This window comes from Bos indicus, chromosome 4, assembly GCF_029378745.1.
Source record: "Bos indicus isolate NIAB-ARS_2022 breed Sahiwal x Tharparkar chromosome 4, NIAB-ARS_B.indTharparkar_mat_pri_1.0, whole genome shotgun sequence".
In the NCBI taxonomy this organism is placed as follows: Eukaryota; Metazoa; Chordata; class Mammalia; order Artiodactyla; family Bovidae; genus Bos; species Bos indicus.
Genome location: NC_091763.1, coordinates 102580676 through 102604555, shown reverse-complemented (window position 1 = coordinate 102604555; position 23880 = coordinate 102580676). Strand labels below are relative to the sequence as shown.

At 36.4% G+C, this 23880-nt stretch overlaps 1 protein-coding gene across 3 annotated transcripts in view; it reads right to left on the bottom strand.

Annotated features, from left to right (window-relative positions):
• TRIM24 (tripartite motif containing 24) overlaps window positions 1-23880 on the bottom strand; it is a 116220-nt gene that overhangs the window by 46589 nt on the left and 45751 nt on the right. For all 3 annotated transcript variants that reach the window (XM_070788218.1, XM_070788215.1, XM_070788216.1), the window contains exons 2-6: window positions 19522-19640; window positions 15315-15462; window positions 8533-8665; window positions 4011-4127; window positions 996-1110 (exon numbers count right to left, since the gene is read on the bottom strand). In XM_070788218.1, the coding sequence (XP_070644319.1) occupies window positions 996-1110; window positions 4011-4127; window positions 8533-8665; window positions 15315-15462; window positions 19522-19640 (632 nt within the window). The remainder of the gene's footprint in view (window positions 1-995; window positions 1111-4010; window positions 4128-8532; window positions 8666-15314; window positions 15463-19521; window positions 19641-23880) is intronic.

The following is a 23880-nucleotide window of genomic DNA, read 5'->3' as shown; positions in this document are numbered from 1 at the left end:
CTTCTAGCTAAACAAACCAACAACCCCCCAATGCACCCTAGAACCTTGAAAAGACAGTTACTACAAATGGGGTTTGATTCCTCTCAGCTAGAAAACTTTTTCACTACGTATTTGTTTCTAAAAGGAGAGAGAATCATTTTGGTCTCAGCTTCCCGTATGTTTGAAAAACCACGGGAATGATCATGCTTTTCCAAGAGGAAGAGATCTTGCTGACAAAGACCTTATAATTTTGTCAACTATAGATAAAGAGGTTGAACTAACTTATTTCTATGAGCTTTCTTCCCCTTAAATCTTCAAACATTAGAATTCTTTTATTCTCAATTTGCTTCTCTACTCTTAAATTCCTTTTGTACCAATATATTAAAAGAATACCAAAATATCATGCAATTATTATTACATTAAGATACCATGTAGAAGTTGTAGCTTCATATTATTTGAGTCAAACATTAACTCTGGATCTTGACCTTTTATGTGTGTAAAAAAGCTGATTAAGACAGTAATATTTTTCTTACCTGCAGTGAGAAAAAACTATCCTAAGTGCCTTGAGCATCGCTCCCTGAGTATTGCTTTCACAATTAAGACCGTTAAGGGGAGGAGACACATCCTTTTATCTAATTTCTCCTAAGGTTAAATGTATATATTTGAGATTTAAATATAGCTTAGGGTAACTTACTGAAAAAGTTTTCTGCACTGCTTTGGGGACCCAAAGCTGTCAGTTCAATGAATCTCTAAAACAGTTCAACTTGTTTTAACATTTACTAAGCTCCTCCTTCAAGCAAAGCATTATGCTTTGTGCTCTGAAGTAAACAAGAAGGATTAAGACATTCCTAGTGTATTTTAAAGTCATAAATTGTCAGCTACAAGGTAGAGCCTAAAATATTACTGAATCATAAATGAAAACAATTATATGAAAAAGGCTGTGATTCCAAATTCACAAATACATAAGAAAACACTTAACATAATCACCACATTCTGTCCCATTAACAGTAACTTACCTCAAGCTGATGCAGTAAAGCTTTACCTTTTTTATTTATTTCTACCATCAATGTAAATATGGCAACTTTTATATCCTGTTCCACCTGCTTCTGATTCTGATTTACTTCAATTATCCTGAAAATTAAACAAAAGGCGAAAATCTAAAATCTAAGGCATTGATTTTTTAATGTCTAAATTAGACCAGGAAGTTTTCAGCTCTTAAAAGCTTGCCTATTCCTAAGGGTCCTTCAGTTTAAATTGACTTTCTTAAAGATGAGAGAGCAAAAATATAATTCTTCCAAAAGACAGTCACTTTAGTTCAATCTTAAAAATGTATTAAACTATAAAAGAATGAACACATTTTAAGGAAATAATATTCAGAAAAATTATGATGACACCTAGAAAAATTCTCAGCCTATAAGGATGGACAAAAAAAGAATGACTTATAAACAAGATAAGGAAAATCATGACTCTGAGTTTTACTGTATTCACTGCAACTAAGAAGTAGAAAACCTTAAATGTGTCACAATTATCTTAGTCATCTGAACTGCTGCCCATTCATTATATCTGAATAAAAACCAAAAGACGATAATAATAGTTAACTACTTTTAATAACCCATTTGTCTTGAAATAAGCAGCCAAATAACTACTTTATGTCTTTACAGACCACAATGTATATTTTTTCCTTTGATCAGAGAAAATGTTTTCTTGGAGATCAAGATGGATGAGAAAAAAAATACACAGCATCAAACCAGAATACCTTATAGAAGCAGATAAAAATGAGGCATCCACCATCAAACATTATGAGGTAAATAAAAGGCTTCGTTTCTTCTGTCTGCTTCTCCCATAGTTATCTTCCAAAACTTAAGATCAAAGGGGCAGGGATTTTCTCTGTTGGAAATTCTTCTTTTTTTTTTTTTTTAATTATAGCTGATTTACAACATTGTATCAGTTTCAGGTGCATGGTAAAGGGATTCAGTTATGCATACATATATATATATTATTATTATCATCCAGATTAGTTTCCCTTATACATTATTACAAAATACTGAGTATAAGTTCCCTGGGCTATTTATTCCCTGCCATGTTGGCTATTTATTCCCTGCCATGTTGGAAATTCTTCAAGATAATTATTGAACATCAACATTGGCTGTCGGATCAAGGAAGTAAACAACCTCAAAAAATAAACAAAAATCTCATGATGGTAGAACAGAATGAAAAAAGGGACAAGTAATGCCATGTTTGCACATGAATAAAAATGAATTAATAGTGAAGTCAGTCCAGTAAATTTAACCTTTTTATAATCAGGTAGGCTATAAAGATATTAATAATTAGCAGCTAATTCAAAGATTTTAAATTCTTACCATTCAAAAAATAAAATCCTTCCATATCATAATGTATTATTTTTTAAAAATAGCATAAACAACTTTTTAAAAAAGTAAAACAAATTTGGAAAATTCACACTATCTGATTTTAAGATTTACTATAAAAATCTTTATAGTATAAAGATTTACTATATTTACTATAAAAAGCTCTACTCATGAAGCAAGTGTGGTATTAGCAAGAAAGAAAATGGAATGAAATGGAAAGTCCAAAATAATCTCATACATATATGGCCAAATGATTTTCTACCAAGGTGCCAACACAGTTTAACAGCAACAGGATAGTCTTTTTAACAACTGGAACAAGTGTTGGAATAAATGTATATCTTTTTTTTTTTTTTAAAGTAAACTTTGGCTCAGAACTCATACCATATACACAGTGAAAGAAAAAAGTCAAAAGGGTGAATTTCATCAAGGGTGGATAGTTTACATAAAATTAGTTATTTTACAATTGCTACTCTTTGTCATTAGATGGGAAAAACTATCCTTATCATTCCATAAATATTCATTACATATTTTCCATTATTCAAATGCAAAAATTTTAAACCCACCAGTTATGTCAATTTTGCCAAATACAGTACTTGATTGGAATATGGCAAAGAAAACAGTATTTGGTCAACTACAGTTTTTATATGAAAGAGAAAAGTAAAATGAAATGAGAGCTGATAACTTTTATTATCACAATGTATAATAATAAATAGATATAATAATAACACTACCAGGTTATCAAGAAAAGGTTAAATCATACTTAAAATCTCCTTTAAGAAAACCAGGTAAACCAAGGAATTTCTTGGAAAAAAGTACAAATGCCCCATCCTAGCCATGTTGCAAAATGATCAGAGTAACAGATTGTGACAACTGATCTTAAGGAAGATGAACTACAAGAGGCTGATATATCTTTTCCCTGTGAACAGCACTGAAAACTGCTGCAAGGCCTCTCTTATTCAGGCTCTCTCTTTCTTGATCTATTTAAGCAGTGACATGTTACTTCTGTGTGCACAACAACAAAGGAAAGGAGACATGGAGATTCACAGGTATTGTAAAATGTCAGTGTGGGTCCCAAATGGGATAAAAAGGGGTACCAGGCAAATTCCCTCTTCCCCACAGAGGTCAGTGGTTTGCTCCCCCAGTCACTGAACTGTAAGACATGGACAGCTGATGATTTGATCCCTTGGAGGACAAAAGTATAACAGGTAATATGTAGAAACTGTTTTAAGTATTCTACTTGTTAAAGAGTAAAAGGTATGTGAAACAGTTTAACAAGCCCTGTCTCCTGATGTTCTATGATATGTTCTTCCTTAAAATAGCAAGCATTTATCTAATTGTTAAAATATTTTACAGTTTTTATATCCTTGTATTTCTTGGGAAATTGGAAAACAGCAAATAATTAAAAATTATTATTAATACTTACCTGATAAATGAGCGGTTAATAATAATAACAGTTTTGAAATTTCATGGCTGAGAAGAACACTCTCAAACTTTCCAGAAATTCAGTTTCTGGACAAGTCTTATCAACTCTGTTATTAGACCCATCTGACAACTCACTTGGATGTACTTCACCATGAGTTGAGCAAACTGTCTGTTCTTAAAATTAATATACTTAATACATTGTATATAAAGATGATTTAAATAATAACACAAATATAAATTTACCTGTTTTGGATCTGATTTCCTGTGAATTTTATATATTTTGTTTTTTCCATCAGTTTGGTGATTAGTGTATCTATGATCACTTTCTGATTCTGAAAAGCTTCTTCTATAAATTGGTATCTGAAAAAAAAAATAAGCAAATTATTTCACACAAATATGTCTGTCTAAAATGAGGAAAAGCCCCAAACAAATAATAGAAGACTAAGATAATGGGTATGCTTAGCTGCTCAGTCGTGTCTGACTCTTTGAAACCCCATGGACTGCAGCCTGCCAGGCTCCTCTGTCCATGGGATTCTCCAGGTAAGAATAATGGAGTGGGTTTCCATTTCCTTCTCCAGAGGATCTTCCTGACCCAGGGATCGAACCTGGGTCTCCCACATTGCAGGCAGATTCTTTGCCATCTGAGCCACCAGGGAAGCCCACTTGGATAAAGGATGTAAACAATAACTTAAAAAAAAAAAAAACCAAATATATCCATAGAAGGTAGCTTTTCCCTTCATTATCCCTTAAGAAGGAGGGAGTCTTTATAGATATTACTAAATTAAAGGACTATTTTGATCCAACTTTTCACTATGACTATTTCATTAATTTCTGCATTGTATCTATCATATCCTTTTTGCTACTTACTTTGGGTTTAATTTACTGTTTTTTCTAACTTGAGATAAATGTTTAATACATTTATTTTTATCCTTAACATAGAATATATGCATTTAATGATAATTTCCTCTAATTATGGCTTTAGCAGTATACCTCAAGGATAATATTTTCATTATCATTCAGATAAAAATATTTTCTAATATCTATTGGAACTTCCTTGATGCATTATTTAAATTGATTTCTAACTACTTGGGCTTCCCTCGTAACTCAGCTGGTAAAGAATCTGCCTGCAATTCAGGAGACCCTGGTTCGATTCCTGGGTCAGGAAGATCTCTTGGAGAAGGGAAAGGCCACCCACTCCAGTATTCTGGCCTGGAGAACTCTAGATTCTCTGTTTCCTTATTAAGCCTGGAATGTTTTAATTTGGAACCTTTTATCCACTCATGTTTATTATAACTACAAATATATTTAGAGATCTACCAACCTATCAAAGTATTATTAAATCCCACTTGCTCTTTGTTCCTTTTTTCTTCTTGGTCTGAGTTTAGACTAATTATTAATTTCTCCACTTCCTCTGTTATCCTGATAATCATATTGATTTTTACTACTCTTTTACTGACTACTTTCTGCATTAGAAAATGCATATTTTGACTTATCATCTAAGATTAATTTATATTTACTACCATCTTCCTAAACAATGCTAAGGACATGAACTCCATATCCTCCTCTAATACATCTGCTGTATGATAATATAACACACACCCGACACACCAAGACATTACTGTTAAGTCAACAATTATTCTGATTTACTCATACTTATTTTAACTACTACTCTTTCCATCACTCATCACCTACTGTTTTTCTTCTTTTGTGAGTGTTTATTAGGGATATATTCTCTCAGTTTATTTTGTCTGAATATGTCTTTCTCACTAACTCTCATTTCTGAAGAATATGTTTACTGGGTATAGAATTTTAGTTTTATAGTTATTTTCTTGTTACACTTCAAAATATTACTTTATTTTTTAATTATCCTGCTGAGGAGTTATGAGGCTTCTTGAATATGAGCTCGATATCTGTGCATTACAAAGTGCTAAGCCATTATACTCTGCTCTCAAATGCTGCTTCCTTCCCATTCTCTCTCTCCTTCTTGGAGCCTAATTACACACTGTGTTACATCTTTTTGATCCATTTTACATCTTTCTGTTTATCATGCTAATTTTGATGTTCTCTTAACTTTCTTCCAGTTCATGAATTCTCATTTACTGGTATGTCAAATCAACTCTTAAACCCTTTACTGAGTTAATCAGTTATTTTAATGTTAAGTTCTAGACATTGTTCACATTGCCTTGTATCATATTGCCTAACATATTTGGTTATTTCTAATTGTATGCTGAACCCATTTTGCAAAACTCATTATTAAATAGATTTGAGGTTAGGGTGATGTCTTCTTCCAGGGAGGATTCATATTTTATTCTACCAGGTATCTTGAGGCACAAGCAGTATTATTTCAATTTAATCCAACTTTAGGTACTGGGAAGATTTGATTTTGCATTTTAGTTCTGGTGAGGAACTATTTACCAACTAGTTGATCTTTATCATAATAGTGTTGACTTTCAGGATCCCAGTGCAAGGCAAGGAGAAGCCTTTAACCCTTGTGACCCCAGAACTCCAATTCCTGTCTTTTAGCTTTGAGAACTTATTAAAAGCACCTTTCAACCTCTAGGTAAATGCTTCAAAGGGGAAAAAAGCCTGTACCATTCTCTGTCCCCACTGCAACCCAATCCTGGTCTAGTAATTATTGTTGTTGTTTAGTCGCTAAGTTGGGACTGACTCTTTGTGACCCCACGAACAATAGCCTGCCAGGCTTCTCCTGTCCATGGGACTTCCAGGCAAGAGTACTGGAGTGCGTTAATAATTCTTTATTATCAACTCTAAAATGTCCATGGTTTCTATATTTTGTCCATGTTTTCTAGTTATTTTCACTGGTATAGTGAAAGTGAAAGTCACTTAGTCATGTCCAACTCTGAGACCCCATGGACGATGCAGTCCATGGAATTCTCCAGGCCAGATACTGCAGTGGGTAGCCTTTGCCTTCTCCAGGGGATCTTCCCAACCCAGGGATCGAACCCAGGTCTCCCAAACTGCAGGCAGATTCTTTACCTGCTGAACTACCAGGGAAGCCCCTGAGCTACACTGGTATGAGCTCACTGGTATGGTTGGTCCAAATTACCTGGTCTGGCACTACTGGAAGACTAGATTTTTTTACACCAATTGTATTTGTATCAGTGTATCATAATCTTACTGTTTAATTCAGTTGTTGCTAACTCAAATGCCAATGGAGGACAGATGTAAAAGTTACCTGTAGTAGGAACTATGATGAATTAGACAAGTATGACCATTTTAAAGAGGACTAAAGTCAATTCCAGTCAAACGCTGACATGAAAATATATGGCACCTAGGGCTACAACTGTTCACCTGACCTGCCTCTTGAGAAACCCGTATGCAGGTCAGGAAGCAACAGTTAGAACTGGACATGGAACAACAGACTGGTTCCAAATAGGAAAAGGAGTACGTCAAGGCTGTATATTGTCACCCTGCTTATTTAACTTATATGCAGAGTACATCATGAGAAACGCTGGACTGGAAGAAACACAGCTGGAATCAAGATTGCCAGGAGAAATATCAATAACCTCAGATATGCACATGACACCACCCTTATGGCAGAAAGTGAAGAAGAACTAAAAGGCCTTTTGATGAAAGTGAAAGAGGAGAGTGAAAAAGTTGGCTTAAAGCTCAACATTCAGAAAATGAAGATCACGGCATCCGGTCCCATCACTTCATGGGAAATAGATGTGGAAACAGTGTCAGACTTTATTTTTTGGGGCTCCAAAAATCACTGCAGATGGTGATTGCAGCCACGAAATTAAAAGATGCTTACTCCTTAGAAGCAAAGTTATGACCAATCTAGATAGCATATTGAAAAGCAGAGACATTACTTTGCCAGCAAAGGTCCGTCTAGTCAAGGCTATGGTTTTTCCAGTGGTCATGTACGGATGTGAGAGTTGGACTGTGAAGAAAGCTAAGCGCCGAAGAATTGATGCTTCTGAACTGTGGTGTTGGAGAAGACTCTTGAGAGTCCCTTGGACTGCAAGGAGATCCAACCAGTCCATTCTAAAGGAGATGAGCCCTGGGATTTCTTTGGAGGGAATGATGCTGAAGCTGAAACTCCAGTACTTTGGCCACCTCATGTGAAGAGCTAACTCATTGGAAAAGACTCTGATGCTGGGAGGGATTGGGGGCAGGAGGAGAAGGGGACGACAGAGGATGAGATGGCTGGATGGCATCACCGACTCAATGGACATGAGTTTGAGTAAACTCTGGGAGTTGGTGATGGACAGGGAGGCCTGGCGTGCTGCGATTCATGGGGTTGCAGAGTCGGACATGACTGAGCGACTGAACTGAACTGAATTGAGGGCTACAACAGATTCAATTTTCTTTAAAAACAAAACAGAAAACCAAAATGAAAGACCTGCTGATTTTTTATATGTAAAATCTCATCTACAATGCTGGCAACTAATTCTCTATATTTTTAAAGTGTGCAGGCCAGTTGTTTTCAACTGGGGTGATTTTCCTCCCCAGGGCATTTGGCAGTGTCTGGAGACATTTTTAATTGTCAAATTGGGAGAATGCTACTGGAATCTAGTAAATAGAGGTAAAACACCATACAATGCACCAGATAGGCCCTACAACAAAGAATCAGTTGGCTCCAAAGTCAATAACATCAAAGTTGAAAAATCCTTTAATAGGTCAACATACTGCTAGCCGAACAAAACATTTACACACTGCCATTTTGCTGTGATGCCAGCAGTCGTCTAGTCCTCCTAAAGCTATATTATAAATCTATGTATATAATCAAAGATGCAAGTACCTATGTTCTTTATGTTCTAGTAACTGGCAGTCCCGACACGTCAGTTTGTCACATGTTTCACAGTAAAGCTTCAGCTGCTCCTTCTTATGAAAAGGACAAAATACTGGTCGTTGACTGGTCACACCAACTGCCTCTGTAGAGACATGGGGGAGGGAGCAAAAAGTAGAAAATTAACATAATTAAACAGCAAATAATTATTTGAGTGTTCATTTAAATTCAAATCCACTGAGATGTAAAGGAGGTACAGCTTCATCCACATCACCGTTACCACTAGGTTTTACAGATAGTAAAATATCAAGTACTTTTTTCATTTCTGGAGGAAAAGATAAATGAACTTTTCACTTTAGAATGTTAACATTAAAATTGATTCATGAGAAAAAGAAAGTGTGTAGCTTAAAAGATGCTTTATGAAAAGTTATGACCAACCTAGACAGTATATTAAAAAGCAGACACATTACTTTCCCAACAAAGGTCTATTCAAAGCTATGGTTTTTCCAGTAGTCAAGTATGGATGTGAGAGTTGGGACTATAAAGAAAGCTGAGTGCCAAAGAATTGATGCTTTTGAACTGTGGTGTTGGAGAAGACTCTTGAGAGTCCCTTGGACTGCAAGGAGATCCAACCAGACCATTCTAAAGGAAATCAGTACTGAATATTCATTGGAAGGACTGATGCTGAAGCTGAAACTCCAATATTTTGGCCATCTGATGTTAAAAACTGACTCATTTGAAAAGACCCTGATGCTGGGAAAGATTGAAGGCAGGAGGAGAAGGGGACAACAGAGGATGAGATGGATGGATGGCATCACTGACTCAATGGACATGAGTTTGAGTAAACTCCGGGAGTTGGTGATGGACAGGGAGGCCTGGTATGCTGCAATCCGTGGGGTTGCAAAGAGTCGGACATGACTGAGCAACTAAATTGAACTGAACTGATGAAATAAAAGAAAAAAAATCTTAAGAAAATAGCCCAGATAAGTGAGTGAAACCAACTGGAATTCTCCTTATTCCAAATGTAGTTTTTTTTTTTTTTTATGTGCGATGCAGAAAAATGTAATAAAAATGTATAAAAGAGGTGATGGAAAAATTTTATTTCCCCACTTTTGCAAAACTCCTAACAGAGGATACCCATTGACATAGAGATAATCATAAAATGCATATTATTACATTGCAGTCATCCACATAACTTCTTAATTAGTTATCTACTGTGGAGATAAGACCAGGTAATGCTTATGTTACAACATTAAATGGAAACACAGAATACAAATAAATAGAATGACTGATTAAACAATACTAAGGTAAGCTGAGTGGAATTAAAAATAAAATTAATAAACTAAAAATATGTATAGGACAATTAGATAAATTTACGGATAAACACAAAAAGGTAAACTACTGTATAGTTTATCAAAAAGAAGGGAAAACAAAATTCTAGGGGAAAAAAAAAAAAAGGAAAATAACCAGACCGAGAAAGTTAGCAATGTATTAAAAAATTTTATTTTTAAATTTTATTTTTTTATTTTATTTTTTAACTTTACAATATTGTATTGGTTTTGCCATATATCAACATGAATCCTCCACAGGTATACACGTGTTCCCCATCCTGAACCCTCCTCCCTCCCTGTACCATCCCTCTGGGTCATCCCAGTGCACCAGCCCCAAGCATCCAGTATCGTGCATCGAACCTGGACTGGCAACTCATTTCATATATGATATTATGTATGTTTCAATGCCATTCTCCCAAATCATCCCACCCTCTCCATCTCCCACAGAGTCCAAAAGACTGTTCTATACATCATTGTCTCTTTTGCTGTTTCGTATACAGGGTTATTGTTACCATCTCGTTAGTATACTGTATTGGTGTTTTTCTTTCTGGTTTACTTCACTCTGTATAATAGGCTCCAGTTTCATCCACCTCATTAGAACTGATTCAAATGTATTCTTTTTAATGGCTGAGTAATACTCCATTGTGTATATGTACCACAGCTTTCTTATCCATTCATCTGCTGATGGACATCTAGGTTGCTTCCATGTCCTGGCTATTATAAACAGTGCTGCGATGAACATTGGGGTACATGTGTCTCTTTCAATTCTGATTTCCTCATCGTGTATGCACAACAGTGGGATTGCTGGGTCATATGGCAGTTCTATTTCCAGTTTTTTAAGGAATCTCCACACTCTTCTCCATAGTGGCTGTACTAGTTTGCATTCTCACCAACAGTGTAAGAGGGTTCCCTTTTCTCCACACCCTCTCCAGCATTTATTGCTTGTAGACTTTTGGATAGCAGCCATTCTGACTGGTGTGAAATGGTACCTCATAGTGGTTTTGATTTGCATTTCTCTGATAATGAGTGATGTTGAGCATCTTTTCATGTGTTTGTTAGCCATCTGTATGTCTTCTTTAGAGAAATGTCTATTTAGTTCTTTAGCCCATTTTTTGATTGGGTCATTTATTTTTCTGGAATTGAGCTGTAGGAGTTGCCTGTATATTTTTGAGATTAGTTGTTTGTCAGTTGCTTCATTTGCTATTATTTTCTCCCATTTTGAAGGCTGTCTTTTCATCTTGCTTATAGTTTCCTTTGTTGTGCAGAAGCTTTTATGTTTAATTAGGTCCCATTGTTTATTTTTGCTTTTACTTCCAATATTCTGGGAGGTGGGTCATAGAGGATTCTGCTGTGATGTATGTCGGAGAGTGTTTTGCCTATGTTCTCCTCTAGGAGTTTTATAGTTTCTGGTCTTACGTTTAGACCTTTAATCCATTTTGAGTTTATTTTTGTGTATGGTGTTAGAAGGTGTTCTAGTTTCATTCTTTCACAAGTGGTTGACCAGTTTTCCCAGCACCACTTGTTAAAGAGATTGTCTTTTCTCCGTTGTATAGTCTTGCCTCCTTTGTCAAATATAAGGTGTCCATAGGTGTGTGGGTTTATCTCTGGGCTTTCTATTTTGTTCCACTGATCTATATTTCTGTCTTTGTGCCAGTACCATACTGTCTTGATGACTGTGGCTTTGTAGTAGAGCCTGAAGTCAGGCAGGTTGATTCCTCCAGTTCCATTCTTCTTTCTCAAGATTGCTTTGGCTATTCGAGGTTTTTTGTATTTCCATACAAACTGTGAAATTATTTGTTCTAGCTCTGTGAAGAATACCATTGGTAGCTTGATAGGGATTGCATTGAATCTATAAATTGCTTTGGGTGGTATACTCATTTTCACTATATTGATTCTTCCAATCCATGAACATGGTATATTTCTCCATCTATTAGTGTCCTCTTTGATTTCTTTCACCAGTGTTTTATAGTTTTCTATATATAGGTCTTTAGTTTCTTTAGGTAGATATATTCCTAAGTATTTTAATCTTTTCGTTGCAATGGTGAATGGAATTGTTTGCTTAATTTCTCTATTTTCTCATTATTAGTGTATAGGAATGCAAGGGATTTCTGTGTGTTGATTTTATATAGTAGAAGGAAAGAAATCTTAAAATTTAGGGCAGAAATACATGCAAAAGAAAAGAGACCTTAGCAAAAATCAACAAAGCCAAAAGCTGCTTCTTTGAAAGGATAAATAAAATTGACAAACCATTAGCCAGACTCATCAAGAAACAAAGGGATAAAAATCAATAAAATTAGAAATGAAAATGGAGAGATCACAACAGACAACACAGAAATACAAAGGATCATAAGAGACTACTATCAGCAATTATATGCCAATAAAATGGACAACATGGAAGAAATGGACAAATTCTTAGAAAAGTACAACTTTCCAAAACTGGACCAGGAAGAAATAGAAAATCTTAACAGACCCATCACAAGCACAGAAATTGAAACTCTAATCAGAAATCTTCCAGCAAACAAAAGCCAAGGTCCAGACAGCTTCACAGCTGAATTCTACCAAAAATTTAGAGAAGAGTTCACACCTATCCTACTCAAACTCTTCCATAAAATTGCAGAGGAAGGTACACTTCCAAACTCATTCTATGAGGCCACCATCACCCTAATACCAAAACCTGACAAAGATGCCACAAAAAAAGAAAACTACAGGCCAATATCACTGATGAACATAGATGCAAAAATCCTTAACAAAATTCTAGCAATCAGAATCCAAAAACACATTAAAAAGATCATACACCATGACCAAGTGTGCTTTATCCCAGGGATGCAAGGATTCTTCAATATCCGCAAATAAATCAATGTAATACACCACATTAACAAATTGAAAAGTAAAAACCATATGATTATCTCAATAGATGCAGAGAAAGCCTTTGACAAAATTCAACATCCATTTATGATAAGAACTCTCCAGAAAGCAGGAATAGAAGGAACATACCTCAACATAATAAAAGCTATATATGACAAACCCACAGCAAATATTATCCTCAATGGTGAAAAATTGAAAGCATTTCCCCTAGAGTCAGGAATAAGACAAGGGTGCCCATTTTCACCATTACTATTTAACATAGTTTTGGAAGTTTTAGCCACAGCAATCAGAGCAGAAAAAGAAATAAAAGAATTTTAAAACAACACAACAAGACCAAATGGAATGAATCCTAGCAAAGCAAAGATGGCTCAATACTGTCATAGCTTCCCCGCTCCCATCTCCTTGAGGTTCAAGTCATCTGGGCATCACAGTAGATGATGGGTAGTCAGATATCCTTGCTTGGCTTGGGACATCCTGGTTTGTGCCTGCTCTTCAGGAATAATTATATTATTATAATACCTGATGTAGATAATTAACATGTCACCCATTTATAGACTTCTTTTATGTATGAGGAATTTCGATTCTGACCCACAGTCATCCTCCTAGCACTAAGTCTCATCATGATCGGCCTGGATGATTGAGAAGTCCACAGAAAGCACCACATAAAGACAAGCCTCTCAGACTTTTTCATCTCTAGAGACCTATACTTCATTTTAGCTGCTTATTCCATTTCATATACATCATGGTCTCACCCTAGATTTTCTATCGTTTGTTAACTATTTCATTTCTGTAATCATAAATTCAAATATTCCACTTTTAATAACTTCTACTTTCTAACTTTCCAATTCTTCAACTATTCTCATTATACCTCACCGAGATCTCTAGTCCCTAACTGCTTCTTCTATCCTAACAACTTTACTTTCTCTCTACAGTTAAAACCCCAAATTCTTCATGTCAACACATGCCATTATCTGTATCATTTACCCAGTGGAAATCCAACTGAACCCCAACCATAAATAGTTCAATTCTTCTCTATAACCATCAGACTCTGGAGGACTGACAGAGGAAGTTTTAAGTGCTATATCAAATGCAACCTCGATGCTACCAAGTAATTTTATTTCCAAAGCTAGAGCTCTCTTTCAACAGACGTTATTTCAAGTATCCTCCATGTCCCTTACCTTTTAAGTCCTTAATTCTTCTAATCTCTTTTTCAGTAGACATTGGACTTCACAGGAAAACGAGTCTTTCTAGTACTAATCTACTAAATTTATCTGAGACTATACCTGGCCTTTTCTCTTTTTTCTTCATTGGTGTTCTTGGACATTATATCCCTTTTCCTGTGTCTCAGCACTCTTAGCCCCATCTCTTACTACTCTTCTTGCATCTTACTCTCAGGTACAATCAATGTTCTCCCTCTGGAAATTTGTGCATGTGCTTCGGTTTTCTCCACCCTTCTCATTTATGTGATGAACTTCTATTTACCCTTGAAGTCCCAAATGTGGCTTTCAATGTAAACCCCCAAGTCTGCGTTTGGTACTCCTTTCATGTGCTCCTACAGAATTTATGAGGTTAAACTATGATTGCTAATCTGTTCATAGTCTTCATCATACTGATACTTCCTGGAGGGTAGGAAGTACCTGTCTTACTCGTTCATCTCTTTAATCTAGCAAAGTTCCTGGAATATAGAATAGACATTCAAACCCTTTGTTGACTCAGTGAATAAAAAAGCAGTGAATTAATTTTTAAACAAAAATATATTAATGAGCCATAAAGATGAACAAAGAGCTGATAAATATTACAACACGGATAAAACCTGAAAACACTGAGGTAAGTGAAATAAGCCAGACATTGAAGGACAAACACCATATGATTTCACTTGTATGAGATATCTAGAGTAAGCAAATTCATAGAGATAAATCATAGATTAGAGGTTAAAAGGGGCTGGAGAGGAGAGGGGAATGGGCAATTATTATTTATTGGGTACAATTTATCTTGGGGGTGCTAGGAAAGTTTTCTAAATAGTGGTGATGGTTGCATAACACTTTGGATATAATTAATGCCACCAATTTGTACACTTAAAAATGGTTAGAATGTCTATTTTTAAGTTACATACATATTTTACTATAATAAAAATGTATTAGTCAAGTTTACATTATAAGCAACACAACAAAAATACAGAAACCATCATTACATAAAGAGCAAAGCTTTAGTTACCTATATAATAAATATCATGAAACAGGTTTACTACGAGAATATCAGTGAGAAAAAGAATTGTAAAACTTCTTTTAACTCACCCCTTGTCATCTTAAAAAGAAAGAAATAAAAAGCAACTTTTTTTTAGTTGTACATTCATACCAAATCAAGGCATTTATAGGAGGAGGGTTGTGAGTAAAAATAATGCAGAATAATACTAAATCTACTCAACAGTTACTTACCAACATTTACAAGTATTCAAATTCAACTACAATAGACTTTCTCATATTAAAAGACAAGAGTATATTTAATGTTTACAACTGTATCAAAACAAGTTAATATGGGAAGGAAAGAATGACCTGGGAAGGACAGAGAAAAAATGAGTTTTAAAAACTAATTTATTACCTGGAGATACTTCCTCTTTCTGTCTCACAGTGTGGTCTTTTGTGAATTTCACCCTTTGATGAGCTCTGATGCATGTCTTGCAGAGCCATTCAACACACTCTACGCAAAACCCATTAGCTTCTGCATTGTCCTCACAGCTTGTACATACCTAATAAAAAGAAACATGTCCCATCAATTTTTAAGAATAAAGAAAAGGTGGTCTCACAACTAACCACACATAAATGAACCCATACTTACTAGTTGAGTAGTCTTAGGCAGTTTACTTAGAAGGTTCATCTTAAAATAATGGCAATAACATGAACTTTACTAAGTGGTTATGAAGAATAACATGGGGGAAGTCAAACATTATTGGAATAATCACACTAATACAAAACTACAAATTGAAAAGTGCCATAAAGGAAAGGTATGAGAAACTATAAAAACATATGATGGGGAAAAGTCATCTTTGAGTAGGGTTCAAGTGTTGGGAAAAGTGAAGAGAGATCACCCAGACAAGGCTTTCTCTAAAGATAAAGATAAGAAAGCTGAGTCATCAATTACTGGTGATGGTCTTCTAGACAGAGAGAACAGCATGCCAGATCAGCAAAAGGGCAGGTATTTCTGCACAGAGGGAAGTAGGAGCCCTTTGCAGTGCTACAAGTGGAGATGAATGAAGGAGATTTGGAAGTAAAACTGACTGGTTTGGAGGATACACTGGATATGCGAGATGAAGAGACAGCAAGAGATAGTACCTTTCCCCCCAGCTTGTATAACTGTGTAGATGTTAGCCCTATTTTCTAAGAACAGATATTAAAGTTACACAATACATAAACAGTCCTCATAACACCATTTATGATTGGGAAAAAATGTTTTCCCCTCAGTCAGTGGTTTACATTAGTCAAATCCCAAATATCTGGATAATACTTCCACAAACCCAAACTTTCTCTTTCTCAGTTCTTGCTTTTAACCTTTCTAACATCATTTGATGCCACTCTTATGTCCTAGAAATAATTTTGATTCCTTGACACTTCCACATCCTCTTATCTCCTGGATTGCCTCTCTGGATCCCACCACTACTCTTTCTCCTCTGGATTCTGTAAATTTTTGCTAGGTTTAAAGACTGGTCTCATCCATTCCCTCAGCTTCAACTATCACCTCTATAAGGATGTCACCCAAAACTTAATCTCTACATTCTGCAGCAAAAAGGAGTAAGGGATTTCTATACATACTTTTAGGGAAGGATGTCCACTATAAAAAGTAAAACCAAAAAAGCAAAGTGTTAAAGCATACCATATTACTGCTTATCTAAGAAAGACGCAGATGAGCTGGAATGACTTATTTGCTTAAATCTTTAAAATAACATAAAATTACTTATATTATAAAACAATATTAAAAATGCAAGGATAAACCATAAAAGAAATCAAACGGTTAGCTGTAAGATAAGAGAAAATATAGGGTAGGTGAAGATGGAGATAGAAGTTTGAGTTCCCTGAAAACATTCTGTTTCATAGATTTTTCTTTGGAACCAGTATATGAATATTTTATATGTAGTTTCACAAATTTCAAATTAAAAAAAAAAAAAAAGTTCAGTTCAATTCAATCGCTTAGTTGTGTCTGACTCTTTGCGACCCCAAGGACTGCAGCATGCCAGGCTTCCCTGTCCATCACCAACTCCTGGAGCTTATTCAAACTCATGTCCATCAAGTTGGTGATGCCATCCAATCATCTCAGCCACAGTCCGCTCCTGGACTCATTTTTCCTGACTGTATAGACCTTCTCCATCTTTGGCTGCAAATAATATAATCAATCTGATTTCAGTATTGACCATCTGGTGATGTCCATGTGTAGAGTCGTCTCTTGTGTTGTCGGAAGAGGGTGTTTGCTATGACCAGTGCATTCTCTTGGCAAAATTGCTAGCCTTTGCCCTGCTTCATTCTGTACTCCAAAGCCAAATTTGCCTGTTACTCCAGGTATCTTCTGACTTCCTACTTTTGCATTCCAATCCCCTATAATGAAAAGGACATCTTTTTTGGGTGTTAGTTATAGAAGGTAGTGTAGGTTTTCATAGAACTGGTGATCTTTAGCTGCTTCAGCATTAGTGGTTGGGGCATAGACTTGGGTTACTGTGATATTGAATGGTTTGCATTGGCAACGAACAGAGATCATCTGTTGTTTTGAGAATGCATCTAAATACTGCATTTCGGACTTTTTTGTTGACTATGAGGGCTACTCCATTTCTTCTAAGGGATTCTTTCCCACAGTAGTAGATCTAATGGGACAGGGGTGCCTGGTGGGCTGCTGTCTCTGGGGTCGCACAGAGTCTGACACAACTGAAGCAACTTAGCAGCAGCAGCAGTCCATTTTAGTTCATTGATTCCTAAAATGTCAACATTCACTCTTGCCATCTCCTGTTTGACCACTTCCAATTTACCTTGTTTCATGGACCTAACATTCCAGGTTCCTATGTGATATTGCTCTTTACAGCATCAGATTTTACTTCCATCACCAGTCACATCCACAACTGGGGGTTGTTTTTGCTTTGGCTCCATCTCTTCATTCTTCTTGGAGTTATTTCTCTACTGTTGTCTAGTAGCATATTGGGAACCTACCAACCTGAGTTCATCTTTCACTGTCCTATCTTTTTGCCTTTTCATCCTGTTCATGGGGTTCTCAAGGCAAGAATACTGAAGTGGTTTGCCATTTCCTTTTCCAGTGGACCACGTTTTGTCAGAACTCTCCACCATGACCTGTCCATCTTGGGTGGCCCTACATGGCATGGCTCATAGCCCTAAAAAAAAACTAAAGCCCTAAACAAAACCATAAACAAAAGCAAAATGAAACAAATGAACCTGCCTATCAAGTAGGTGACTTAACCATATAGAGAAGAATTACTTAAGTAACCTTAAAACATGATGATTTGGTTGAATATCTCCAGTACATACATTTAGTAATTGTTACCTTGTTTTCTATTTTGACAGAGACAATTCTATAATTTCTACTTTCAGTACCAACTCTGTCTTCACTCTTACTCTGCAAGTCTCATTTATGCTTAACGAGCTGCTTCCACATTAGATTCTAGTAATAGGTGGTACTGGAGGAAGACTGCAATGCCAGAGGAAAAGATCATCTTGGTTGGCTTCCTATTTGCTCAACTTTTCATCTACAATTCTAGATTTGACTTAAAAATGTCAATATATCCTTGATATATTTTTCCTTTTTCCTTCCTCTTTTAAAAATAAAAAAGCATTTGCTGAATCATTCTCTTGAAAATCATAGAAAAATTGGCCAACAAAGTGCTCAGGAGCATCCATATTGTGTTCTCTAAATACCATTTCAGACTAAAAGGAACCAAGGCTCTCAGAAGAACCAACTCCTGCAGGTTGCAGGTATAGAGCAGAAAATGAACAAGATCTTGTCAAAACAGAAAGCAAGGAAGATAGCAGTGACTACTGGGATTGTGTTGGAAGGACTCAGGAATCCTCACTGCCAAGATGGCACAAATTTGAGCACCAATAAGAATAACTACAACACATTTCATGTTAATACTCCATGAGTTAGTTCATAACAATAAGCACACACACCACTCGTTAGTCACCTCTGAAGAATGCTAAGAAAATAAATCACTACTCTAAAATTTAGCAACTCAAGGGAAAGAATTGAGCATTTATCTACTTTTCCTGTAAACCTAAGAATCAATGAAGGATGCTTTTCTCTTCCTATTCCAGTTGATAAATAAAGGAGAATGACAGAATGAAAATGTCATCCTTTTTCAAAGTCTGAGTGAAATATGGAATCCTGGCAGTGATCATTGATGGCCATTAACATCAGAAAAAAGACAACCAAGCATCACAATCTTTCTGCTTGAAAGACACACAGACATATGGATGGACATATTCTTATATCCTCTTACCCAGTGGGACTCAAATATAAACCAGCCTCTACATTTTTATCACCAGTTTACACAAAATACAGCAGAGAGGGAAGCATGTCAAATGACTTAAGAGGTGCACAAAATTCAGAATAAGGCTAATTTTACTGGACTAACAACCCAGTTTACCCAGCAAATATATTAAAAGGGAGGAAAAGAAAGCCAAGCAGGGAGAAGGGATAATTTGAAATTAATTAAAGATATGCTTGAGACAAACCAACAAAATGCATGATAAGTTCTCCAGTATTCTAGGCTGCCACATTAAGAGGAAGCAAGAGACTCAAGACTTAATACACTTACCTGATTAGACTTTTCTACTGTACTGCTGGGAACCTCAGTAGTGTCCTTCACAAAAAAGTTATCTATGATGTGTCTCTCTGCACACTCTTGGCTGCAAACGGGACACCGAATGACTCCAACTGGGAAAGACAAAATTGTATTTTTAACTTTTTTTTTCATTGACACATAATTGACATAACACAGTAAGTTTAGGCTGCACAACGAAAGAAATCGATGTCTGTATATATTGCAAAACGATCACCACAAAAAATCCAGTTGAAATCTGTCATTGTACACAATTACAAGTTTGGTGTTATTTTGGTGGTGAGAACTTAAGATCCACTCCCCTAGCTCCTTTCATATATGTGATAGTTTTATGAACTATAGTCCATACTGTACATTACATCCCAAGGACTTATTTTATAACTGGAAATTTGTAACTTTTGACCCTTTTCACCCATTTTGCCCACCCCCAACAGCTACCTCATGCAACCACCAATCCTGTTGATATCCATAAGCTCACATTCTAAGTTTTAAAACAAAATATGGAGTCCTAACCCAACACATCTCATCCAAACTGCGAATGGGTTCTTTTACAGGTCTACTATCTTCAAATTTATACCTGTTGTTACTTAACATAAAGCAATTCACTTTTATGTACATATATGAATTTTACACGCAGGTGCACCATGTGTGTATACATATAGTGTGTGTGTTTATGTGTATGTCCCACACTAGTATATTAAATGATGAAAAAATGCTCATAACTTTAAATGAGATGCTCTTCTAAATAAACATCCCCTCAGGCTATTCTTTTTATTGTTTAGCAACTTCTCTCAGAGAGATATGCAGAATCATATGGACCCTCCTAAAGGAATTAGAGTTCTGGTTGTCTCTGGACCTACAAGATCGGGATTGCTAAAAGTGGAACACAGACACACTTATTTTGTTTAAAATGTCCATGGGAATTCAGAAAACACTACATTTGCTTCCTTTAAGTGCAAACAGTGTTCCTTTGGGAGAGGGGAGATCTTTCACAGTGCTTGTCCTGTGTCCCTTTGTGGGAGTTGTGAAACAATAAATGAATGAATTAAAATCTAAATTTTAAAAATCTTAATTAAAAAAACTAAAACTATTTCACAATAATAAAAAAAATATATTAAGTACTTAGGAGTAAAGTTTTGAAAATGTGTAAGGCCCCTGTGTAGAAAAATGTTAAGCTATATTTAGAATCATTAACAAAAAATACCTAAGTAATGAAAATACCATGTTCTTGATGGTAAAGGTGCCAAGTCTCTCCAAATGTATCTATAGATTCAATACAGTTATACACATGACAGATGTGGCGCTAGAAATTGGTGGGAAAGGGGAGGAAAACTTTTCATGCTGCTACAGCTCTCTACAGTGGGAGAGGGATGAAATTAGATCCCTGCTGCTGCTGCTGCTATGTTGCTTTAGTCGAGTCCGACTCTGTGCGACCCCATTGACAGCAGCCCACCAGGCTTCCCGTCCCTGGGATTCTCCAGGCAAGAACACTGGAGTGGGTTGCCATTTCCTTCTCCAGTGCATGAAAGTGAAAAGTTAAAGTGAAGTCACTCAGTTGTGTCCAACTCTAGCGACCCCATGGACTGCAGCCTATCAGGCTCCTCCATCCACAGGATTTTCTAGGCAAAAGTACTGGAGTGGGGTGCCATTGCCTTCTCCAGAATCAGATCCCTACTTGACTTAATTCAAAATTTTGGATAGGACAGATGAAGAAATTTAAAACTTTCATGAGGAAATAGAGGAAAGTATCTGTGTAACCTTAGAGCTGGAATAAGTTTCTTAATCAAGAAAACAAAAAGCAAGAGCACAAAGGAGAAATGAATGAATTCAACTTCAGTAAAGTTAAGAACTACAGTTAGGCAAGAGATTACCACGAAGAAAATGAGAAAATAAGCCCTCAATTGGGAGAAGGTATAGATAGAACATAGAACTGACAAGAAATCAGTAATTCAAATCTGTAAAAATGTGGCAATGCACTTCACAGAATAGAAAGATTGAATAAACATACTTTTCCTTATTCCAGATAAGCACAGCTAAAGACTCTACACATTCTATACAAAACTGAGAAAGGCAGAGAGGAGGCAGACTGTCTAGAGACCTCAGGACCTGAGGAATGACAATGGTGAGTTCGCTGGGTTTTCTTTTAGCCTCATATATGCTAAAGTGGGAGCTCATGAAGCTGTAGTCTCAGAAACACCAAAAGGTAGTTAAAAAAAAAAAAAATCCACAAAAGGGTGCTCCCTCTACTCAAAGGACCAGGAACAGGGCAGTCTGGCAAGACAGAAAACTGAGGCCTAACCACCACAGAAAAAAAGTATTTCCTCTTCTACCAGCAAAGGTCCAGTGGGAAGCTTCAGCTTCTACCCTGGCCAAGCAGAAACCAGCTGCCCCCACCATTCCCTGCTGCCTGTGTCAGAGAAGCCTGGTGGGGAGCTAGGGCTTTGGTCCTCACTGGGTGGTAACGAGGCCCCCAGCAGTGTCCATGGAGATGACGTGAGGAGCCTAAGCGTTTATGTCCAGAACAGTAATCAGGTACTCCCCTGCCTCCAGGCTGAAGGCCTGGTGTTAAGTCCAGACTTCCATTGCTATTTATCAGTAACCTCCCTCACCCCTATATCCCTTCTCCTTTGATGTGTCAATGAAGAACAGATGAGAAACACTAAATAGGCACCCATACCCCTACCATCCGGGGAGGTATTAGCAGTGCCCAGTGGGAGCATCAACTTCCACACCATCAACCAGTGAGGAGGAAGATCTCTCACCAGGACAGCAAGGGATGCAGCGCAAGAAACTTAAGACTTCAACCTCCACCTCACAGAAGCAAGAAATAATAAATGTAAGAGCAGAAATCAATGAAATTGAAAAACTGAAAGTCAATTCAACAAAAAGTTTGTTATTTAAAAAGGTCAATAAAATTAACAGACCTCCAGCAAGACTGATAAAGACAAAGGAGAAGACACAACTTACCAAACATAAGGAATAAAAATGGGGATATCACTACAGACCATAAGACAGCAAAAGGATGACAGGGAAATACTAAGAACACTACTCACACAAAATGACAATATAAATGAAATGGACCAATTTCTCAAAAGGGACAAACTACTATAAAATAATTTGAACAGCCATTTAATTATATGGAAATCAGCTCTAAACAAAATTAAATACTAACAAACATGTATAGTACTAGTATGCTGAAAACTACAAAATTTTGGAAATCAAAAGAGATCTAAATATATGGAGAGACAATGTTCATGGATAGAGATAATCAATGTAGTAAAAAGTAATGTGATCTACCAGTTAAACAGAATTCCTAATAAAATCCTAACAACATTTCCTTTTGCAGATATAGTCAAGATTGTTTTAATATTTATATTAAAAGGCAAATGCACTATAATAGCTGAATGGATAATGGAAAGGAGAATAATAAAGAATCACTATCCAATTTCAAGACTTACATAGCAGCAGTAATCAGGAATGTCCGTTATCGAACATAGGATAGACACACAGGTAAATGAGAAAGCATAGAGACTTGAAACAGATCTACACAGGTAGGATTTTTGCACCTTTATGCTGATTAACTACAAAATGTTGATAAGAGATACTGTTCATGGATTGAAAGATTGTTGTTGTTCTTGTTCAGTTGCTCAGTCATGTCTAACTCTTTGCGACCCCGTGGACACCAGGCTTCCCTGTCCCTCACCAACTCTTGGAGCTTGCTCAAACTCATGTCCATTGAGGTGGTGATGCTATCCAACCATCTAGTCCTCTCTTGTATCCTTCTCTTCTTGCCTTCAATCTTTCCCAGCATCAGGGTCTTTTCTAAGGTGTCGGCTCTTCACATCAGGTGGCCCAAGTATTGGAGCTTCAGCATCAGCCCTTCCGATGAATATTCAGGACTGAGTTCATTTAGGATGGACTGGTTGGATATTCTTGCAGTCCAAGGGACTCTCAAGAGTCATCTCCAATACCACAGTTCAGAAGCATGAATTCTTCGGCGCTCAGCTTTCTTTATAGTCCAACTCTCACATCCATACACGACTACTGGAAAAACCATAGCTTTTACTAGATGGACCTTTGGTGGCAAGGTAATGTCTCTGCTTTTTAATATGCTGTCTAGGTTTGTCATAAATCTTTTTCCAAGGAGCAAACATCTTTTAATTTCATGGCTACAGTCACCATCTGCAGTGATTTTGGAGCCCCAAAGAATAAAATCTGTCAGACTTTATTTTCTTGGATTGAAATGCATCACAGTAAAGACGTCACTTCTCGCAACACTGGTCTGTTGGGCTAAGTGTATTCCTATCAGAATCATAGCAAGATCTTTTTGTAAAT